The 23,719-nt window shown below is 44.4% G+C and overlaps 2 protein-coding genes across 7 annotated transcripts in view; both read left to right on the forward strand.

The window, feature by feature from the left end:
• Window positions 1-44: 44 nt before the first annotated feature.
• On the forward strand, window positions 45-5,045 carry FCF1 (FCF1 rRNA-processing protein). Its single transcript, XM_075503250.1, has 7 exons — window positions 45-112; window positions 289-360; window positions 634-782; window positions 1,477-1,549; window positions 2,481-2,568; window positions 3,016-3,110; window positions 4,404-5,045. The coding sequence occupies exons 1-7, from the start codon at window positions 78-80 to the stop codon at window positions 4,450-4,452; spliced, it is 561 nt and encodes a 186-aa protein (XP_075359365.1). The 5' UTR covers window positions 45-77; the 3' UTR covers window positions 4,453-5,045.
• A 5,208-nt stretch (window positions 5,046-10,253) lies between these two features.
• Window positions 10,254-23,719, forward strand: part of YLPM1 (YLP motif containing 1) — a 39,641-nt gene continuing 26,175 nt past the window's right edge. For all 6 annotated transcript variants that reach the window (XM_075503251.1, XM_075503252.1, XM_075503257.1 and 3 more), the window contains exons 1-4: window positions 10,254-11,370; window positions 16,292-16,534; window positions 17,454-17,648; window positions 18,943-19,685. In XM_075503251.1, the coding sequence (XP_075359366.1) occupies window positions 10,324-11,370; window positions 16,292-16,534; window positions 17,454-17,648; window positions 18,943-19,685 (2,228 nt within the window). In that variant the 5' untranslated portion in view covers window positions 10,254-10,323. The remainder of the gene's footprint in view (window positions 11,371-16,291; window positions 16,535-17,453; window positions 17,649-18,942; window positions 19,686-23,719) is intronic.

Below are 23,719 nucleotides of genomic sequence, written 5' to 3' on the forward strand. Positions count from 1 at the left end.
GTCTCTCCCCAGCTCATCGCGGCTGCGTGTCCGTCTCCTTGCAGGGGAAGCAGAAGAAGGCGCGGAAGTACGCGGTCATGAAGCGCATGATCAGCCTCCGGGACCAGCGCATGTGAGTGTGGCCGCCGCTGGGCCCGGTCCCAGGCGGGGCCCCGGAGCCGGCCGCGCGGGGCTGGCTGTCCCTGTGTCCCGCTCGGGAGGGGCGGGAGGGGGTCCCGGCCCAGGCCTCTCCGCCGCTGGCCGCCCTTCCCCGTCGTCCCCCCCAGGAGTGCCTGTGTTTCCTTGCAGTAACGAGAAGGACCGGGCGAAAGCCCCCGTGAAGAAGAAGGAGGACCCGAGTGCCATCAAGGAGCGGGAGGTGTAAGTGCTGCCGGCGCTTCGGGGAGGGCGGGCGGGCCGGCCACGCTGCAGGCTGCAACCACGGGCATTTCTGAGCAAAGCTGTCAGAGTAGGAAGTGGTGCCCCAAACCAAGGGAGTGGGCCTGGGAGGCGGCGGGAGGCCTGACGGGTCACCCTCCCACGCTGGCTTGTGTTGTTTCTGCTCATTGCCCTTCCTTCATTCTGTGCAAGTTGTAGGATTGAATATGTTGTTAATTGGAATTAACTGATTTGAATTCTTTGTCTTCCCGGCAGCCCCCAGCATCCGTCTTGTTTGTTCTTCCAGTATAATACACAGTTGGGCCCCCCTTACCACATCCTGGTTGACACTAACTTCATCAACTTCTCCATCAAGGCCAAGCTGGACCTAGTGCAGTCAATGATGGACTGTCTCTATGCCAAGTGTGAGTGTCTGCATCACTCGCGGCTTCTTAGTTGTGCCAGGGGAGGTTTAGACTGGATATTAGGAAATTTTTCTTCACCGAGAGGGTTATCAAGCATTGGAACAGACTGCCCAGGGAAGTGGTTGAGTCGCCATCCCTGGAGGTATTTAAAGGACGTTTGGATGAGGTACTTAGAGACATGGTGTAGTGGTGGTTTTTGGCAGTGTTAGGTTTATGGTTGGACTCGATGATCTTAAAGGTCTTTTCCAACCTATATGATTCTGTGATTCTGTGATTCTTCTGGACCACGTAGTGCCACGGTGTGCTCGCGATGTGCTTTATCGGCCTCATATCAATAGCTGAGGATAACAGAAACCTTGAAAAAAATATATGTGCTACAATCATCAAGGTCATTGTTCGTGGCTGTGGTAACCCTGGAACTATCTTTGGTTTCAGTCAAACAACGGTCTTAAATGCTAATGCCACAAAGGTAAAGCATTAATAACTTAAAAATCTAAAATTACCATGGCATGGTCAAACTCAGTGGCTCTACATTTCGTCACTTTGCAACTTATCAGTTCTCATAAGTTTAAAACTGTAAGTAATATTTTATAGAATTCCATGATAGTTAACTGTTCCTGGGCATGCGGGCAATACTGCAGGGGTCCGTAAAGAAATACTGCTTGGTTTTAATACAGGCTTTTTTTGTATGTAGGTATCCCATGTATCACAGATTGTGTAATGGGTGAAATTGAGAAGTTAGGACAGAAGTACCGTGTGGCATTAAGGTAGGTGCAGGGTGTTCTCTGTTTCTAGAACTTAATGTTTTAATATAAATAAATGAAAAGCACTTTCCATGACGGTGCTCTTGCACTAGAGGGTGGTTAGGTTGTTGCAGAGTCCCAAACTTGGTTTTGTTTCTCTGGCTGTATGAGATCGGTATGATGGCTGATCGGTATGATAAAAAAATAATTGGTAGATTATTTTTTTAAAAACTAAATGCTAGGTATGAGTGCACAATATTGATCTGTAAATCTTTTTTTTCCCCCTAAGACTTTCAAAATAACACTTCTTCCTGTTTCTCAAAATATATATAGAATTTTTTTATTTATAGAAATTTCCGAAAACAAAGAAAGAAATGACCCAAGTCTTATGGAACCTCATGTTATTCCTGTAGGAGTAGGTAGCACGTACTGATAATCTAGAGCCAAGTTATTGCGTGATCTGTACAAAACTAGTCCAATGTAGTTCGTGCTCTCCAGGCGCACCAGTCAGATGTATTGTTCTTTACTTTTTATTTTGGCCTGTTGTGTTGTAAAGTATCCAAGTGCATCCCTAAACAGCTTTGATGTTCCCCTTCAGAAAGGAGGTGAAGTGTATACATGGTATGAAAGATCAGATGCTAGAAGTTCTAGTTCTTCCCACAGATAACTTGTTTCAAATGACTTTGTTAGGTAAGAGCCTAACATTGTGGGGATCTTGAACCCAGCTAACAAGTACTAAGAAATACTTAACCTATAATAATTAGCCAGACAAGTTGCATTCTTTTTTTGCTCCTCATTTCAATTGACTGCTGTGTACCATTCACTCCATCCCTTCAGCCCTTGTTTTGGGAATAACATGCTGCATATCACAGAAAGGGGCATTCCTGTTCCGCCATACTGTGTGACTGTACACTCTGGTCTGATTGCTGTGATGCTGCCTTATATGTCCCCACAGAATTGCCAAGGACCCTCGGTTTGAACGCTTGCCATGTATGCACAAAGGAACCTACGCAGATGACTGCTTGGTACAGAGGGTCACTCAGGTATTTCTGTTTCTGAAATTTTCTATACTGTGTAACATACTAAAAATTCCTGAACCGTCCTCATTACTGATGACTTAAATTTCCCAGAGAGCCACTGTAAAATGTGACTAAGGGGCAGTTTCAGTCCCTAGCACAACTTTATTTGAAGCAAGGTATAGTCTTCCCTGAGCGTTCTTGTATAGGGCAGCATCAAGGAGCACTTAGGATGGGAAAGCTGTCAGCTGGGAAGGCTGGACAGACTTTGGATGTTTCTACAAGTTTATTTTGATGAGAGGAAGGAAGTTACTAGTCTGCCGTGGAGTTCTGTACGAGTCCTAGTAATGCCTGGCTAAGGACTCATAGGCCTCTTATGTTAAATGAGCTCACTGAATAGAAGCTTTTGCTCAGCTTTGTCTCCTTTCTGCCGGTTCACTGGTGTTGAATCTCACTTGCTTCTTATTTTTGCAGCACAAATGTTACATTGTGGCTACAGTGGACAAAGAGCTCAAGCGGAGAATACGAAAAATCCCAGGAGTGCCTATAATGTATATTTCCAGGCACAGGTAAGGAACCTCTGACAGGGAGGAACAGTGCCTGGGAGAATCCTTGTCTGACAGGGATTCACTGTGTACTTCTCTCCTGCATTGTCTATAGTGCAGGTTGCAGTAAAGGGCCTCGTGTTTGCACAAAAGTAGAAGTACAGCTGCTGCTGGGAAGAGACTGGTCGCAGACCCACTTTTATTGCAGTCTACATGTTCACTTGCTTTTACCTGGAAAACTAGTTTCCTTGAGGCCAGTGTTTCCATAGATCAGTTTTGCTTACTAGCAGCAACAGCAGGACTACCAGGCAAATGCATTCTATAGGTTCTTGAGGAAAAGAACCATTCTTGTTCCATATTCTATGTGGTAGCTTTGTGTACCCTCAGCTAAGAGATTGAATTTGCTTCTTAGATAAAAACCAAACCAACTCGAAAGGATGCTAGTGCAGCAATTTCAATGCAACAGATTTTTCCAGCATCTGCAAGTACTGGCTCACTTTATTATTTTTTTTTTATATGCAATAGGACTGGTGATCTACTGTAAAAACATTTCCTTAAATCCATTTCCTGTTCCTTCCAAAGCACTTGTAAAGCCTAGACTAAGAAGACTTTACTCACCTTTGTTGGTCATATCCAGTGTTTTAATATTTCTTCTACGTAATGTATAGCCCAGAAGATTTATCCTGCCTAGAACCTACGCCAAATTGTTCTGCAGTATGGTAGATGTGTTTGGTAGCATGGTAAGGAGAGAAGTCAGAGAAAAAAGGGCCAAAGTCTTCAGATGGGATGGGAGAGATACTGGAAAGGAGGCAGTTGTGCTAGCAGTAGAGACAATGAGTCTAGTAATATGCAGACAGAGCAGTATGTCAGAAATGAGGAGGTTGATTGCTACAAATACGTAAAGTCTTAACTGATCTATAATTAGAACATGGCTCAGAAGATTTTTCTCTCAAAACATCTTTGCCCCTTATTCACTGTGGCCATGAATCATAAGTTGAATGGCCAAAGTTTTATTCTCTGTGGTGGTCTGCTCTTAAATCCTAAGTCAGATCTTACAAAACCACCCTTTTTTTCCTTCTCTGGAAATGGTGAGTTTTTTGAGATGCCCAATTTCTGAGTTTGAGGTGAAGGATAACAGCAACCTTATGAAGGCTTTTCACTTTCAGAAGTAATATTTTTCTTCCTGGGGATCTGAGCTGCAGATAGAAATGCAACAAAGCTTCTTGCTGTTCAGTCTGCCTGTATGCCTGTTGCTGCATGGGGAGGGGAGCAATGTGAGTAGGTTGTCTTCATAGGTTTTCCCTCTTTCTTTCTCAGATACAATATTGAGAGGATGCCAGATGATTACGGAGCTCCTCGATTCTAACCTGTTCAGCCAAGCCATTGATGCCAGAACTCTGAGCCAGGATAAGGGTCCTTCTGGTTCCAACTCTCCTGCTTTCTTTTTTGCGGGGACTCTGGTCATAGGACTGTGGGTGACATTGGACTGCCTTCATAGGCTTGATCTTCTAAGAAAAAGCTACGTGGAAGAGTCTGTTTTTATTCATCCTTGTTCTGACTTGGCCTGATTACCTATAGCTGGGAGAAGCATATGGGAAAGAGAGGATGGCAAGTGCCCAGAACATGCCTAACTCCCTCTTCATTGGCATAATTTGAAAAAAGTTATTTCAGCATTCTGAATTAAATATTGGTGATGCAACTCTGGCTGAAAATGAAACCACAGAAATCTTAAAAGTTTCTTATTGCTGCATCTACAGCAGGACAAGTATTCCTCTGGGAAACTCTCACACCTGTCCCACAAGCAAATCAGAATCTGCATTCTGGACAAAAGCTGTCAAATCTGCACCAGTTGGCATGACTTCTCTGGACTTCTCTTGGTCTGGAAGATTTTAATTCAGAATTGATGGGCTTTTATTCAACTGTACAATGAATGAAGTTGGGTTAAGTGTCCTGCTCAGATTCCCGTGTCTGAACTGGGTTAGCTGGCAGCTCAGTCCTTTTGCTTACATGCAGAGTGATGGTGGGAGGGCAGGGTTGGGTTGGGACAGACCTCTGCCTCTTGTTTGCTCAGCACCTATGCACCTCAAAGCCTTATCCCTTTCGTTAGGTGGCAGGGAAGAGGAGGAAGGTATCAGACTTCGACAAGAAGGTGTCAAAGTGTGAAAGGTATTAATGTGGGCTGGGAGCAGAGTAGGTGGGGGGAATTAGAGCAATGGCTGCGGATCAAGAGAGTCTCACAGAGACCTGCAGCATTTGCTGCAGGGAAGGAAGTGGTCAGAGGAGGGAGAGAAAAGAGATGGTTAAGCCACATGGAGAAGTGCAGTGGAAAAAATATTTCAAAGCTGTAACTCTGCACTCTCATATCTTCTCCATTACTCTTTAATTTTTAGCAATGTAATTTGCTCTTCTGATCTCTGCTCTGTGGTGAGAATTGTCTTAAGACATAAAAAGGCAAGAGATAATATGAGGGTTGCCAGGGGCCAACATGCTGTAGTGTGCTTCCTGGCCAAATTGCTGGAGTTGGGGTATAGTAAAGAGACTGAAAATTTATATTGCTGGTATAATTAAGAAAATTTCCAAACTTTAATAGAGCTTTTATCCTGTGGTGTCTTACAGTGGTCCAGGCTGCAGAGAATAGCTGAACTCAGATGTCTGTATGCGGGGCAGCATACAGTGAAGATAATACCTCTCCTCTGCTAATCATTTCCTGTCCTTGGGAAATGCCCTGACATGCTAATAGCTTTCTTGCTAGCACCCTGCCTCTACAGATATTGCAGGAAACTTTGGGAACACATCAGTCTTACCCCTTGTACTATCTCTTTGCTTGCTGCAGGCTCACCTGCTAAACTCATCCCTGAAATAACAGCATACTGACACTTTCAAAACATAGCCCCTTCCAAGCTATCACAATTGAAGTTTATCTTCACCTCCAGCCAGGAAGAGGGTAGCCAACAACCCTGAGATTTTACGCTCGGTATATAATTGTACACTTCAAAAATAATATCCTTACTTTTCTTCTCTCAATCCAAGTCACATTTCTTTAAGCTAAATGTTTAAGTATTGTCATAAACACTTGAAGACCATGTTTAGTCAAATGAGGACTGAGAAACAGTTGTAGGATTAGATCTGTGTAACTTGGTTTTCAGAATAATTCTAGTTTTGAAAGACTTCTTCAAGTACAGAGTTAACTAGAATTGTTCCTGTGCAAATAACTTCACTTGAATTAGCCTAAATTGAAGGAGACTGGAGAAGAAAGAAATGGATGCTCATGGTAATATTTGATAGAAGTTTTTCTGGCACTGGAGAAGCGGTCAAAGGCACAGCAACATGATGAATTTGGGGAATGTCTGGCTGCCAGCAGAATGCCTGTTGGAAGGACTTAAAAATATATGGATGTAGCATGAACTGTGGGTAGGAATCAAAGCAAATGTGCCCATTTACTGAAGTCTTTTACTCCTTAAATTAACGTTCCTTGTAATCTGCTTTGCTTGTTTTAGTAACAGGAGGAGGAACTTGGAATAGGCATAAGGCAATTCCTAAAGAAGTGTTAAGAGGGTTGGAGGATGAGCAGCAGGGAAAAAGTATTGGCAGTGAGCAAAACCATCAGGAAATTTTCATAAATTGAGTATAACTGGCAAGACAGAAAAACTTGGGTATTAAAGAGCCTGGTCAGAAGAGAAACACAGGACAAGAAAGGACCACCTGAGTTACCAAGTGTTTCCCCTGCAGTCCCAGGGAACCTGTGTACCAGACACTTAGTTCACAGGGAAGTGTTTATGCCATGCACACCATGGCATCCCAACCTCAGATGCAACTTACAGTGTGTCAAAGGAGGAAAGATAATTATCTGTATAACAGGAAAGAGTTTGATAAGCAAGAATGCTTTGATGTTCCTATGAATGCAGAACTCTGCCAGTCCAAACCAGAAGAGAAATTCCTTCCTGACCCAACTCTGGCAGCTGGTTTAAACTTGCACACGAGTTCGATATCAAACAGATGCCTGCAATGTTTCTCAGTAACGCTACAGAATCCAGCCTCCCCCCTAACATCCTGTCTCTTGCTGTAGCCAGTTTCCATAGCTTCAGAAGACAGAGAACAATCAGAAAAGCCACAAAAAGAAGGGCTGAAGTTATGCGAAGAATGGGAGAAAATAATTTCTACTCCTTTCTGGGGGCCACCAGAAGGCCCAAGATTGCTGCAGCAATACCACCAGATGAAGTGAAGAAACTTAAGCTGCTGATCCAAGATGTGACGCTGGTTAATTAAGGGGTAACTGAAATGTGGTAGAATAGCATTTAGAAGCAGGAAGAGCATGAGCTATTTAAAAAATTAACTAAAACCAGCATGATGACATGCATTAGTGTAACAGACTGTAAAAGAATAAGGGGGCATAGTGTGGACTTAACAGGATTGCTTTAGGACAAGATAAGGTTGGGTAAAGCCAATGTATCTTGGCTGATGGGAGTCAACTCCACTGCTGCCCAAACCAGATTTGGGTATTGACAAAAGCATATGTCAAATTATTTGGAAGTTACACTTTGGCCTCCTTGATGTAGGCTGAAAAACAATTGCTACTGACAATGGTTGAGTACATTTATTTCTTCCTAAGGGAAGTAACAGGTTTCTTCACAATATTGAGTAACCACAACAAACAGCAAGAATGTTGGGAGAGACCTGCCTGCAGGAAATAACCTTGAGTAAACTGATCACAAGAGAACTCACTGAGTGAATTGATCAGGAGGATAAATCAAAGGATGTCTGCAACAGGAATTCCCTATTTTGAAAAGATAGACTTTTGAAAGCTTAGTGAGTAAACTGGCCCAAAGAGCTCAGGGATATAAATGGGAAGTACATGTACAATGTGGAGGAGATGGGGGCTAAAAGTACAAATGCTATCTGGAAGTCATATTCACTGCAAGAAAAATCTTAGAGGAGCACCACCCTAGACAAAAAAGGATCAATATCACCTCTAGATGAAAAGAGAGGATACTAAAGAATGGAAAAGACAGTTCTATGTGTATTAAATTAATTAAGATAGTTTTCTTAAAGATTTGCATCTCATAACTTGAGTTCACACTCTACTTTAAGCTTTTTGTGTAGATTCATTGTCTATAACCTCTGTGGATTCCCTGGAATTTAACAACAAATGAACACAAAGTCCAGCTTTTCCAGCAGAGAGGACAAAGCTTTTTCTCTGCATAACAATCTGGTTTTCCTGCTTTTTCTCCTGACTGAAAAGTCTTTGGACGTTTCCTCCAGCACCTGCCTTTCTCCACTGGCCAGGGATCTTTGATTTACCAGCCACAAACTAGAGATTGAACATGAGAAAAATTGCTCAGGTTTTCTGTATTTGAGAAAGAGGGCAAGCAGTGAGACACCACAACACTGGTGCACTGCTGACCTAAACAGATCAGCCCTGCCTAAAGACTGGTCTTGACCTAGGTGGATGGGCCACCTTTACTTAACCCGGAAGAGGAACATATATAATGTATATGCATCTGATAAATAGCCACCAGGCTTTGCTGCCCAGCTACTGGAATATGCACGCACAAGCCCTCGTGTCTTTTCTCTACAATGGGAGTTCACCGCTGTCCTGGTTTCAGTTGAGATAAGAGTTAATTTTCTTTATAGTGGCTGGTATGGGGCTATGTTTTGGATTTGTGCTGAAGACAGTGTTGATAATACAGAGATGTTTTAGTTGTTGCTGTACTAGTCAAGGACTTTTCAGCTTCTTGTGCTCTGCCAGGTGCAGAAGAAGCTGGGAGGGGACACAGCCAGGATAGTTGATCCAAACTGACCAAAGGGCTACTCCATACCACATGACGTCATGCTCAGTATATAAAGCTGGGGAAGAAGAAGGAAGGGGGGACATTTGGAGTGATGGCGTTTGTCTTCCCAAGCAACCATTACGCATGATGGAGCCCTGCTTTCCTGGAGATGGCTGAACACCTGCCTGCCCATGGGAAGTAGTGAATTAATTCCTTGCTTTGCTTTGCTTGTGTGCGTGGCTTTTGCTTTACCTATTAAACTGTTTTTATCTCAACCCTCAAGTTTTCTTACTTTTGCTCTTCCAAGTCTCTTCCCCATCCCACTGAGGGGGAGTGAGCGAGCGGCTGCGTGGTGCTTAGTTGCCGGCTGGGGCTAAACCACGACAAGCGCTTTGCATCAGTCTTTGCTAACTGGCGACAGAACATATTTCTATGTTTAACTCGTACTTCAGTGTGGGAAGAGAGAAATGCAAGAAAAAATTCTTTCCTGCTCCTCAGTGCAGTTGCTTCTGTAATGGGTGAGGCAATTTCACACATCTGCTGCTCCAGTCTCGTTTTTACTTCTCAGGTTTATCACTGAAAACGAAACAAAATCGTTCACACCATTTCTCGGGGATGGATCACCTCGCATGGCCCCCGTTCCCGCGCAGGGGGGTCCACACCGTCATTCACGGGGCTGCAGAGCCGCTTCACCTTGGTGCACCCTTCCCGAGGCCTGGCTCAGCTGGATTTACGGCCGCACTCATTTCACCTTCAATCGCTAACAACAATTAATTAGCTCTGCCATCGCGCCTCGGGTCACCGACGCCGGGTTTGCCGTAGCCCCGTGGGGCTCAAGCGGCGCGGCGACACGGGCCCCGGGCCGGAGCCCTGGCCGGCGGGCGGCAGTGGCACAGCGCCTGGCAGGAGCGGCGAGCAAGCGCGGAAACATGGCCGCCGCCGCCGCCCCGCGGTAACCGAGGCCACCGGCGCCCCCGCGCCAGTAGCACCACGGCCTGCGGGAGGCCGCCGGGGGCCGGGCCAGCCCTACAGGGGTGCTTGCGGGCCCGCGGCAGGACCCGGCGGCACCCGCCTGACCGTCGCCCACCTACACAAAATGGAGCCCCCACCCCCGCCGGGGTCCGCTCTAGCTCCTTCTGTTGTGCCTCCTCCTTGTCCGAGCCGACCGGGGGCGGGCGGGAAGGGGAGAAGCGGAAGCGGCGCTCTGGACGCGCCTCCGCCCCTCTCTATGCGCCCTGCCGCCGCTTAGCGTCCTCCCTCCTGCAGTGACGGCGGCTGCCCGCTAGGCGGCGCGCTGCCGGCACCGAACCTCCGACGAGGGGCGCCGCTCGACGCTCTAGCGCCCCGCCCGCACTCTACTGCCCGGGAGGGCGACGCGCCTCCCCGCGCAGGCGCCGTAGGCCGCACGCGCCGCCGCCGCCGCGGCCTGTGGAAGCGCCGCGCTCCGCTCCCGCCGCCGCGGCCCCACCATGTACCCGGCCTGGGGCTTGTACGGGGCGGCGGGGCACTACCCGCCGCCGCCTACCTCCATCCCGCCCCCGCCGCTGCCCATCCCTCCCCCCAGCGTGCCGCCTCCCGCCGTCCCGCCGATGCCGCTGCCCAGCTACCCGCCGCCGGGCCCCGCGCCCCCCACCGCCGCCGCCGCCGCCCCGCCGCCCGCCGGTACCTCGGGGTTCCTGAGCCTGCAGGAGCAGCACCTGGCGCAGCTGCAGCAGCTCCAGCAGATGCACCAGAAGCAGCTGCAGTCCGTGCTGCTGGGGCCGCCGCCGCCGCCGGGGCCGCCCCCTCCGGGGCTGCCGCCGCCGCCGCTTCCCGGCTCCTTCACCGACTGGCAGCAGCCGCCGCCGCCCGTGCCGCCGCCCGTCCGCAGCTACCAGAAGCAGTTCGCCCACCGCGAGCCGCCGCCGCCAGCCCGCAAGCCGCCCGCCGGCGCCCGGGAGCGCGACGGCCAGGAGCCGCCGGGCGGGCACGGCGACTGGGGCGAGCCGGTGCCCTCTTCGCCGGTGCCCATGGACATGGAGCTGTCCTCGCCGCCGCAGTCCCCGCAGCCCTCCGCCCAGGCCTACCTGCCCCCCGCCCAGGCCTACCTGCCGCCCCCTCAGGCGGAGCCGTACCTGCCCCCGGCCCAGCCGCCCCCGGCCCAGTCCCCGCCGCTCCAGCCCTACCTGCCCCGGGCGCAGGCCTCCCAGCCGCCCCCCTCCTTCTCCGAGCCCCCGCCTTCCTACCTGGAGCCCCCGCCGGCCACCGCCTCCCAGCCCTACCTGCCACCTCCTGCCCAGGGCTACATGGCGCACCCCCAGCCCTACCTGCTCTCCTCCCAGGCCTCCCCTTCCCAGCCGGCTCAGCCCAGCCTGGCCCCCTCCATCCCTCCCCCGGCCAAGCCAGCGCAGGCCCACTTCCCCCCACCCCAGCCGTCCTTGCCCCTGCCCGCCACTGCCCAGCCGGAGGCCGTGCAGGGTGCCACCAAGGAGGCCGGTGGCACCGAGCAGCCGGACCCCTCCACCATGACTCCCCAGGTAAGGCAGTGCCGCCTCCGCACTCGCCCCTGCGGCCCCGGCTGGCAGCCGGGAGTCGCCAGGGCAGCGGTGGCGATTAACCGCTGGCGGGTACCGGGTGTTGCAAAGGCCTCCGAGTAAGGGCAGGTAATAAAGGCGCTGTATTTGCATAATACTTAAAGGGTTTGGACGCAGCCCTTGGAAGTCCGCGAATGGCACGGCTCAGGCCAGGCTCCGTAAGGCTTCTTTATCCAGTGGTGGTTGACGGGATGTTACAAATCTTCATTTTTCAAGAGCAAATGAGTTGTTTAGGGAGAATTCTAACTCCCGGCTGAACTTAATTTTCTTGGGGGGTTTGTTGGTCTCTGGAGAATTGTTTTCCAAAGTACAGCATGTGGGTGACCTGCACCGAACCTCTGTTGACTTCATCCGGGCTGTTGTGAGATGCAGCGGTCTGTTTGCTTATTGCACGTTGCAGGATGAGTGCCTCTTGTCTTCAGTGATTTCTTCATTTAGTTTTTTCATGGGCTTGTGTTTCAGTTGTCTGTCTGGTCAGTGTAGAAATGTGACTATTTTAATCTTACTGCACATAGATAAGGCTGCAAAAGTGTTTCTGTCGTAGTACACAATTGCCCTTTACTTAGACTGACTTACACGTTTTGTGCTATGCGTGCTTGATCTTCCAGTATAAAATTGTATGGCGCATTGGAGGGAAATGTTCTGAAATGCTTTTGAGGTGAAAAATAGTCTTATTGTTAATGCTGTGTGCTTTTTATGTGTACACTAGGGCCAAAATGCCTGCAAAATGTTCGCATGCTTCACTTCCTAAATGTGAGCAGTTCCAGTGAACTTGATGTGACCGTTCATATGCATTAAGTTAGGGACAATCCAGTTGCTTAAGGTTAAACGTCCACAAAGAGACACTTGTGTTGAGGTCCTCAGCTATGTATACAGATCAGTCAGATTCACCGAGTCTTTTGCATGGTTTTAGGGTCGGCTTGTAGAGATCCAGCTGCAAGAACAAAGCTGAAGTGCATGCTTTAAATTGACTTTATTTAATTTTAAAAGACATCTATTTTTGGCAAATTGATCTTAGGATTTTGATTTGAAGCTAAGTTTGCAAAAATCCTGTTGCGTTGTATCAAAGTCACTGACACTTTAAATTTGTTAATTGTTGGGACACGTTTTTAATTGTATCCATTAAAATTTCATACCAATACCTGAATATGTTTGGGAATATATCGTTTTTAAGTTTGCACCATATAACCACAGCCTAGCAAAGTGGTGTTGTCAATTCATTAATTTAATTATACAAAGGTTTTGGACAGTACTAGTTGATCTTTTACAGTGATAGCGATGGGACTCGTTGAATTTTGTAATGACAAAACCAAAACCTTGAAATGTCAGTTGTAGAAAGTGATGTTAACTCGGTATTGAGGCTGCTTGCTGACTTCTTAAATTATTGAACTCAAGATCGAACAGTAAACTGTAATTCCTCCCCCCTTAGGTAGCCTCAGATTTCATTAATGTTATTTAATTGTTCCTCGACCACTCTCTCCTTTCCAGAAGAGTCACAAGTAATGCATTATTGTGGTGCACACATAGAAGAAGCAGAATACTGCTGAAATTTACATTGTCTGATTTATGAGTGTTTATCTCATCTTGAGTAGCTTGTTTACTCTCATGCACAATTCAATGTTATTTCAAAAGGAATATGGTACTTTGCTGGTCGTAAATTTGTTATAACAGATTGATATGATTTTGGCTATCTTAGGCTGTAAAATGAGACAGGATTTGGAGCAACAAGTCCTTACACAATAGGAATAGGAAAAGCAAAGCATAGTGATGCTTTCTTGCTAATGATCTTAAAAGCCAAGTAGAGAAATACTGTAATCTGTTGTTTATAAGATCCTATTAAGCTTTTGTTTAAACTGGTAATTGAAAACAATTCTTTCTATTCTCATCCCACGGTAACAGTGGCTGCAGCCAAATAGATCAGTGTTTTTCTCTTAACATAGAAAATATGCAATTTGCCATGAGTTATTGTTTTATTATTTTCCTTTCCTCTGTAAAAATAAGATACTGCTCTTTGCCTTGACGATATTGTGAGTTTGGCATAGTTTCTTACATGGGTGTACAGTTGGATTACATTGCTGGATTCTTGTGTTTCTCTACAATCGGATGCATCTTTTGTTAAGTCCTGTTAAAATACCTGTGGTATTTCATTAATGCTCCATCTGAGCAGCATAGTACTGTATGCTGCTATTTATTTACAGTAATAAACGAATATGTATGGGTGCATCTGTACCCATAAATATGCATTTATTTACATCCGTTAAAGCTATCTTAGCTTTACCATGTCACCTTTCAGCAGACTGCTGCACTCTTTAAAATCCCTCCTTTGTTTTATAAAGGGTGCTAAACCATTCTTTTGCTATCTTTACTAGGAGAGGACCAAGTGTCCACCAAAATAGGATTATGTTATGGCCTAGGGTCACCTCAATTCATTTTGAAGTAGTCTTTTGGAGTGGGCTCTGCGTTAACATTTTTGGTGGTATGCCCTGTGGTCAGGAGCTGATAGTGCTGGTTTCAGTGTTCCCTGTACAGTGCAACAGGCATAGTCTCTTGGTCAGCCAAAGATGGAAAAAAGCGCATGTTGATGCTGGTGTGTTCCTTGGGCTTAAGGATTGTGACTGGACTTGAAGAATGACAGTCATCATGAGGAGATGAGCACTCAAATAACTGAACTTTTCACTATCAGGAATTTTCTGCACTAGCACTTGTTTTGCTCAGACTAAGCTGTAGAATTCTACCTCTCCGCTTCCCTTGTGCTTTTCAGATAGAACCTGCAATACGTGTGCCACTGACTTCATCTGCTGCAAAAAACAGGTGACAGGATATTATCGTAGCTCTTTGTGTGAACCCCTGGTCATATTATGAGTTTTAGTCCTTGGTCCAATTGGTAGAATGAGGAGGAAACAAAATGGATCCATGGAGACAACAATTTTGTGGCAGTAGAACAGGTGCTTACCAAGCATAGCATCCAGTACCATCATGATAAATTACCTTATAATGCCTTTTGAGAGGGATAATTGAATCAGCTTTTGTATAGCTGGGGATGTATGCTCCTCCCTGGTGTTGAAAGTTGCACTTATTACAGCATGTTGTTGAAGGTTTCTGAGAGAGTCCATGCTGGAGCGTGAATCCACATCTTCCACCCAAAGCCATGACAACTCTCCTGAGTCACAGTCCTGTTAAAAAGATTCATGGCAGGAGTTATTGCAGGATCAACATAAAGTCCAAGAAGCATAGCCTCTCCTTTCATTGACCTCATCTCTTTTACAGAAGTGTTTTTTTTTTTTTTAAATACAGCTCCATGTTTAATTGTGTCTGCTAGATTGCTACCAATAGAAAACATTCCTGATTTGAGCATGAGGTAGGCTTTTGAAGGAAGCTTGCACTTCTTTTAAACCTGTTTTAAGATAGGCAGAATGGTTCAGTTTTGAGAAATCTCATCAGATGGCACCTACCACTTGGTTGTTGTCACACGTTTTAAAATACCTGCTTCTTTTGGATTATTTTCTGTTTCTGAGTGGGCTTTATATAGGTGTCTTTTCTTAACTGTGCATGCTTGGATGGAAGGGAGGAACAGAGGATATGAAAGATGTAGAGCAGTCACAGATTCTCAGAGGTGGTGGAGTTGACATGAGAGCACAAGAATGGTTGCACTAGGTCAGACCAGAAGTACGGTATTTTACCATTCTGTCTTTGACAGTGACTAAAAGCAGATGCTAAGAGAATAACTTAAAAATCAAGTGTATAGCGATACTTCCCTAAAATATAGGAGCTGCCTTCGCTGCAACTGGTGTCTTTATTTTTAAAATCTGTAGATTTTTATTCTATGAGTTTATGGAGCTGTGTCTTGAATCCACAAAATTTTAGCCCTTGCAGTGGTCTCTGGCAGGGACTTTGGTAGCACAAGGCCATGTCAGGTGAAGAGCTGCCTCCCGCATGTTTTAAATCTGTGTCCTGCTAGTCTGATTTGATGTCTGATACTTCTTGTATTGGAAGAGACACAGAACTGTCAGTTGCTATTCAGGTCTCTTTGAGATGCACCACTACTTAAGTGTTGAGATACTTATCTTTAGTCTTTGGTTCTTTATGTTGGTGGCAGCTTACAGTGCTTTGAAGCTACTGTCATCTGCCCAGAGTACTCTAATTCTAGCCTGAAATATTTAAAACTGAAAGTTTGATCACTTCTTAAATGGATAATTTTTTGGGTGCAACCATATCTATTTACCTCTTCAGCTGTTGAATGAATCAGAATTAATGAGAATTCAGAAGATAAATAATCCTCACTATATGCTGGTTCTGATCGTTCTTTTTCCTTTCCACAGCCTTTATTCAAATGTCCCCACCACAATTTCTCAGCTGTCATTTTCACTCTACTTGATGTCCATGTTCTCTGTTTATCCTCTTCATCTTTTTTGTACATTTTCTCCTTTTTCTCTTTACTGTTCCTTCACTTGTCCTCTGTTTTCCATATACTTGTCCTCTATTTTCCATTCATTTTACCTAAGTTAGTGTCATAGTAAGTACCTATAGTTGTTAGGAATAAAAAGCACTAAAAATAATAAGTATGGTACTTAATCACATGTCCGTAGTAATTTGGCTTATTGGACATCTTTCTGCTTTTCATTATTGTTCTCTTTAGTTGTAAGCTCTTTGAGGTAGGAAATAAATTCTGCTGCGGGTACTGTGCCTCACATAGTGGTTTCTGAATTTTTATTCGCTCTTCTGATACCCATTGCTATACTGTTGATGAAGTGAGTTTTCCCTCAAAACAGATTTAAAAACTTTCCTAGAGTATGATTCTAGTGACTGTCATGAATTAATTTTCATGGTTTTTCCCATGTCCCATGAAAATTTCTGTCTATTGTAGGAGCAGCAGCAATACTGGTACCAGCAGCACCTGCTAAGCCTTCAGCAAAGGGCAAAAGCCCATGCTCAGGGACAGCAGCAAATGAAAGGTCCAGTAGTGAAGGATACATCTGAGCAGAGAGCAAAATCTGAAGAAGGGAAAATGAGTGCTTCAACTCAGCAGTCTGAACCTCCTCCACTTAATGAATCGCTGCCTCCAGCTTCCAAAGAAGACGAGTCTTCTCTTACATCCACTGAAACTCAGGTAGACTTTGTCAAGTGATGCCACTCCATTTGTTGTGCTAGGTGGGACAAAGAAACAGGAAAATAATACTATCAAATTCTTGTGTATGCTGTGTAACAATAACTAAATATGGTAAAGCAATCTTAAAAGAACATTTCCTAAGGCTGCACCAATTAAAAAAATAAAAATACACTCCTTGCATATAGAATTATATAGTCATCCACACATGCACTAAGCAAGTCCAAGCTTGACTCACTCGCACCTTCCGCGACGTTGTCATCTTTGTCTATGAGAAACACCTTGTGATACCTAAGTGCAAAATCAAGTACTCAGTAGATGAGGAATGCTATCTTTAAGACACTATTTCTTAATTCCTCTCTGGCAGTTTGTCAGTTCTGGCTCCCCTTCTCTCTGTGTGTTATAGTTTGTCTGAAAGCCAAGAACTTTGTGCAGAATATTTTTGTCAGCATGCTTAATAACAGTTACTACATAATGGATGGAGGTCATGATTGATGTTTGAACAGATTACTGTAGGGTAGTAGATTACCCTGCAGCATGTGCTCCACTTTAACTTACAGTGTGTGGGTTCCTACCAAGTGGCAAAAATAATGCACTTGGAGTTACTTTACCTCATCATGAAAAAGCACTGTTATCTCATTATATTTGCTGTGAGCAACAGATAACAGATCTGCATTAATCTCTTTCCTGTAGGTAGTTTCTACCTACCCTAATTGCCATCAGCCTAACCTTTAGATCAGACTGTTCACATTAACAATAAATGAAATAAAAAGCCTTCCAGAAGCCATGGGTGGCCAGAATACTGAAATACAGAGTGATAAAACAACGAACACTGAGAAAGTTCCTGTAAAAGTGACCAAGTGTGCTTTTCTTCTGACAGAAAGAGCTTTCCTTTATTTATAGTATTTCCCTTTTTCTCTAGCTCAATATTGAACCTCCTGATGACCCTGAGGAGGATTTGAGGTTGCAGCAATTGCAAGCGGCAGCAGCTCAATGGCAGCAGCATCCCCATCACCGGGTTGGATTTCAATATCAGAGAATAATGCAGAAGCATGCCCAGCTGCAGCAGATAGTACAGCAGTATCAACAGATCATGCAGCAGCCTCCACACTTACAGGTGAAGCACTAAGGAGGTGGTGTTTGATATACTTCCTGGGTGACCTAGCACTCATGGTCTGCTGAAAAACAAGTATTTGAATAATTTGTCGTGGTTGGCTCATTTGTCTAGCTACTTTTTCTGCTTGGGTAGAAGTCTATATCCCCTTTTCCTACTGTCAACTTCAGAATGAAAAAAAGAATTGACAGATGGTGATGAAGCTTCAGGAGGATGAGAAATACAAGACTTTACACTTGTCATAAGATTTTTCAGACATACCTGGGTGATACAGGAGCAAAGCTGAACGCAATACTGAATTTACTTAGCTTTGAATGTTTTACTACTGGAGAAACAGTTCAGAAGAAAGGTCAGGTAAACACATGATTGCATGGAGTAATTTGGTAGCTGCTCTTTTTTATAACATTGTGTAGTACAAAAATAAATATGTACATAGATGCCAAAATATGTCATAGATGCAAATATGCAAAAGATGCCATAAATATGTAAACATAGGTGCCAAAAATATGCAGTTAAAGTAATTAGGAAAATCACTGTCTCACCTTATTTTTGACTCAAAAAAAGTCTTAATAACAAGTTTGGATAATTATATCAGTGTTGCAACCTTTAAGCTTTTAAGTAGAATTTGATTACTGTATTAGAGAGTTGAGTCAGCTTTTTCTGGGTTGGTGGAGTTTGTACATTAAGCATTTCTTTGTAGCTTGGGCTGTCTGATTTTTTAAAAAAAAATCTCTTAAAAGAGAGACCCTAAAAATCTCAGACAAGATCAAGCCATGGATATTAGGACCTGTATCTACACTTATTGAAAGACAGTACCTCCTTGAAAGAAGCTTCATTGCGCAAATAAGAAGATCTGGCAAAGGCTTAGAGAAAAATAATTGCTGACAGCTGAAGCAACTCTGAGCAGGTTAATAGCAGAAACTGAAACCTTGAGAAATAGCTGTGTACTGTATATATTGAAAGCGTGAAGATTGATTTGGGCTTTAGCCATTGTTAGCATCCAGTAATAATACAGCTTGGAGCCCTTTGATTATAGCTTTGTTCAGCTGTGCTGTTTAAAAAAAAAAAAAGGCCAAAAAAAAAGCCTCTTGTACATAAATGTCCTCTAGTCGTAAAATGTGTAAATTGTCACAATGACTTTAAACATCACAGTTGGTGTTTGCTTTTGATTCAGTGTAGTTCTTCGTCAAGCTTCTGCCCAAGTCAGAAATTGTGATATTACAAGTGATACTGAAATACGTGACTCTGAAAATAACTAAGATGGTATTTTGAAGCTATTCTTGTCTTCTCGTTGCAGACAATGTCAGTGGACATGCAGCTGCGACATTATGAGGCACAGCAAAAACAGTTCCAGCAGCTTCATAAAGATTGGGAGCGATCAATGAACCAACAGTGGCAGCATCAGCTTCAAACCTACCCTCACAAAGACCAGCTTCAAGAGTATGAGAAACAGTGGAAAGCATGGGATGAACAGATGAAGGTCACTCAGTCCCATCTGCAGGAGAAAGTGAGCTCACTCCAAAATCTGAAGAATCAGTATCCTGCAAATGTTTCGCTGCCACCTCCATTTGTTCCATATTCTCAAACTACTCAAGGTGGCATTCCTATTATGCCTCCAACTTTACCTTCAACTACACCTCCGCTGGTCCCCCCGCCTCTCTCTTCTGTTTCTCAGTTACCTAATTCCTCTGTCCCTTCAGGATCCAGTTCTCAAAGCAGTCAGTCTACTGAGACACCAAGGCCAGCTCTGCTTCCCACCCCTGGTACCTATGCATCAAAAATAGCTAGTTCAACTGTCTATTCACCTTATCATTCTCAAGTAAGTTCATCCTTTGGCTCTTCAGACCATGGAAAGTCTCAAGTTCATCTTAGTAAACAAACTGTCTCTATTTCATCTGAGCAAGGATGTGGGGAACTGAAAGCCACTTCTGCAGTGTCTTCAACACATGCACCCACCATGCAGGATAAACCAGTGAGGTCGGGTGGATTGCTTCCAGATCCTCCCAGATCAGCACGTTTTGAAGGCCCCAGAGGCCCTAGGTAAGGATGTTTTTGTTGATTTATACCTGTTCCAGGCTGCAAGACTTTCAGCAGTATATTAAGAAATGAAACATATATTTTATTCTCAAATCTTCCTGAGGTCATGTGAAGTGTGCTTGTTTGGTGGAGGTTTTGTTTTTAATGTATGTACAGCATGATCTGTATTTATCTTACTAAAGCAAGGATAGATACCTTTCACCTGAGCATTATCTAGAGTAGAATGCTTTTTTTTTTTTTCCTAGTGAAATGCTTGGGCACACTGCACCTTTTTCATTCCCAGAGTCATGATACCTCTTTTGTGAAAATAGGAAAGCTGTTGTAAATATTTGATATTTCTTTGTTGTCCTTCGTTTGAAGATAATAACTCACAGCTGAAAGAGTGATCCTATATAAAAGTGATCTAAATTCCCAGCATTTTGTCTGTGGTACTTGGAACACAGTTTAGGAAAATCTAAAGCAAAAATGTTGAAGGATTGTTTTTAAGGTGTTGCTATATATGGTAGCACTTTAATGTAGGCATTCTGAAAGGGATTCAGGAAAGTATTCAGAGATATTCAGTTGAATATACTAACGTAGCTAATTACTGGCAATTTAGATGCTATTTATTTTTTAGAAACAATAAAATGTACTCTTTGTTTGTAATCCAAGATTTATTGCGGAAAGAAACAAAAATGCAAAGCTGTTCACCAGTACTTTAACTTGTAGTATGAGAGTTCTGCAGCTATATGATAGTAATATTCAGTGCAGTTTTCAAAATGGTTGTTTGATAAAAGAGTGTCTTAAGTACAAATCAATGGTTTTCTACACATGTAGCATTACTTAGCATTCAAACAATTATAAACAGGAAAGAGAAGGAAAAAATATTAAGATCTTTGAGCCTTAGGATCCTAGCATTAGGATTCCCTGCCACTTTTTCTTTTGCATTACATCATGATGGTCTTGGTTTTGAAGGTTGCTGTCTTTATCTTTTGGTAAGATACGGTTTTGTTCAAATTTAAATCTTATTTTACCAGGTGGATGGCCTGTTGCCTTAATGTAAAGCTACTCTAAAAGACAGTGCTCTGTGTCTTTTATGTGGTTTTATACCTGCTATATGGCTTAATCCAGGATCTTATTTTCGGAATGTTTTTCTTTCATACTTGACATGATACCAGGTTACAAAAACAACATCTGTTCTGTCTGGTCATTAGTTCAAGATGGGTTGTTGTGATGCCTACTGAATCAAAGAGTAGTGGTGTTCTGTTAAATTGTTTCTATCCTTACATACTCTGCTAGACTTTACAATCGTATCTTCATGTTTATTCTCCTTCTCTTTGCTTCCAAAGTGATCATTCATGAATCATAATTCATGAGTTGCTAGCAATGTAAATGGATTTTTTATAACTTTGAATAATTTTCTACCTCCTGATGGTTTTTAAAAAGTGTTGTTTCTGGTCCTGGGGATTTGTTGGATGTAACAGACTGTTTTCATGACTTGTTAGTGCATGTCTTCTATGTGTGTTGGTTTAGAGCTCAGTGATGTGCGATGATAGGCTATGGATAATAAAAAATTTCTAGAATGCATATACAGGAGCTCTGGTTTTGAGCATACTTAGGGTATTTAATTAACACTGTAACCTTTGTACATTCCTATATTGCGATTGCATGACCATTCTAGGTTTTTATCAAAGCTTTCCCAAAAATCTGTTGACTGTTTCTTCTCAATATAGTTAGTAGAAAAGAGAGTCCTAATAAATTTTTAACTGAACTTGGGATAAATTAAAAATGTTGCCTGTTACCTCCTGCCATCCCAGCTAAGAAGTCCCATGTAATGACTAGACATATAAAAAGACACACATCCCCTTCACCTCTTTTCAGCAGTTAACTTTTCTAAAGAAACTCTAGAGAACAGGCTTAAACTAATTTTCAGAATTTTGGGGATGAAGTGTGTCTTACAGTATCCAACCTTCTAGCTATACCTTCCATGTAAAAGTTGATCCTTCACATCTAAGTTATCTTGCCACTGTGCTTTGTAATTTCTTCTTTTTTCTCTTCCTGTTCATCTTGACCTGCCCCTACCCCCAAAAAAAGCAGTTTACTGTGTTAACTTGTTAGGATTATTAAAATTCTTTGAGGTTGTATAAAAGATCTTGTTTGGTAAATTGCTCACTGAAACAGTAAATTCTGCAACAAGTCACCCACTGTTGGTAACGAGGCGGTAATGAATTAATATCCATAGAACCATAGAATAGTTTGGGTTGGAAGGGACCTTTAAAGGTCATCTAGTCCAGTCCCCCTGCAATGAGCAGGGACGTCTTGGTTGCTCAGAGCCCTGTCCAACCTGACCCTGAATGTTTCCAGGGACGGGGCATCTACCACCTCCCCAGGAAACCTGTTCCAGTGTTTCACCACCCTCATAGTAAAAAATTTCTTACTTACATCTAGTCTAAATCTACCCTCTTTCAGTTTAAAACCATTACCCCTTGTCCTATCACAACAGGCCTTACTAAAAAGTCTGTCCCCATCTTTATTATAAGCCCCCTTTAAGTATTGGAAGGCCACAATAAGGTCTCCCCAGAGCCTTTTCTTCTCCAGGCTGAACAACCTGAACTCTTAGCCTTTCTTCATAGGAGAGGTGTTCCATCCCTCTGATCATTTTTGTGGCTGTCCTCTGGACCTGCTCCAACAGGTCCATGTCCTTCTTGTGCTGAGGGCTCCAGAGCTGGACGCAGTACTCCAGGTGGGGTTTCACCAGAGCAGAGGGGCAGAATCACTTCCCTCGACCTGCCGGTCACACTTCTTTTGATGCAGCCCAGGATATGGTTGGCTTTCTGGGCTGTGAGTGCACATTGTCGGCTCATGTCCAGCTTTTCATCCACCAGTACCCCTAAGTCCTTCTCTGCAGGGCTGTTCTCAATCCCTTCATCCCCCAGCCTGTATTGATACTGGGGATTGCCCCAACCCCGGTGCAGGACCTTGCACTTGGCCTTGTTGAACCTCATGAGGTTCACAGAGGCCCACTTCTTGAGCTTGTCCAGGTCCCTCTGGATAGCATCCCATCCCTCAGATGTGTCAACTGCACCACTCAGCTTGGTGTCATCTGCAAACTTGCTGAGGGTGCACTCGATCCCACTGTCTATGTCATTGATGAAAATATTAAAGAGTACTGGTCCCAATACAGACCCCTGAGGGACACCACTTGTCACTGATCTCCATCTGGACATTGAGCCATTGACCACTACCCTCTGGATGCAACCATCCAACCAATTCCTCATCCACTGAGCAGTCCACCCATCAAATCCATATCTCTCCAATTTAGAGAGAAGGATGTCATGGGGGACCATGTCAAAGGCCTTACAGAAGTCCAGATAGACAGCATCCGTAGCTCTTCCCTTGTCCACTGATGTAGTCACTCCATCATAGAAGGCCACTAGGTTGGTCAGGCAAGACTTGCCCTTGGTGAGGCTATGCTGGCTGTCTCGAATCACTTCCCTGTCCTCCATGTGCCTTAGCATAGCTTCTAGGAGGATCTATTCCATGATCTTCCCAGGCACAGAGGCTGACAGGTCGGTAGTTCCCAGGGTCCTCCTTTCTACCCTTTTTAAAAATGGGTGCAACGTTTCCCTTTTTCCAGTCACCAGGGACTTCACCTGACTCCCATGACTTTTCAAATATCATAGAGAGTGGCTTGGCAACTACATCAGCCAATTCCCTCAGGACTCTGGGATGCATCTTGTCAGGTCCCATAGGCTTACGTATGTTCAGGTTCCTCATGTGGTCACGAACCTGATCTCTTACAGTGGGAGGGGTTTTGCTGCCCCAGTCCCTGCCTTGTGGTCCATCCACTCGAGAGGTGTGAGAAGAGAGGTTGCCAGTGAAGACTGAGGGAAAAAAGTTGTTAGTTGTTGAGTACCTCAGCCTTCTCCTTGTCTGTTGTTACCAGTTTGCCAGTCATGTTCATCGGGGGGTACGTTTTCTTTGACTGTCCTTTTCTGGCTAACATACCTATAGAAGCCCTTCTTACTACTCTTTGTGTCCCTTGGGAAGTTCAGCTC

The sequence above is a fragment of the Mycteria americana genome, chromosome 5 (assembly GCF_035582795.1).
Source record: "Mycteria americana isolate JAX WOST 10 ecotype Jacksonville Zoo and Gardens chromosome 5, USCA_MyAme_1.0, whole genome shotgun sequence".
Taxonomy (NCBI): domain Eukaryota; kingdom Metazoa; phylum Chordata; class Aves; order Ciconiiformes; family Ciconiidae; genus Mycteria; species Mycteria americana.

Coding starts and splice junctions, on each gene's coding strand:
- FCF1 (XM_075503250.1), top strand. CDS start 78: ATGAAGCGCATGATCAGCCTCCGGGACCAGCGCAT. Junction 783..1,476: donor GGACTGTCTCTATGCCAAGT/GTGAGTGTCTGC, acceptor TTTTGTATGTAG/GTATCCCATGTATCACAGAT. Junction 2,569..3,015: donor TGGTACAGAGGGTCACTCAG/GTATTTCTGTTT, acceptor TTATTTTTGCAG/CACAAATGTTACATTGTGGC.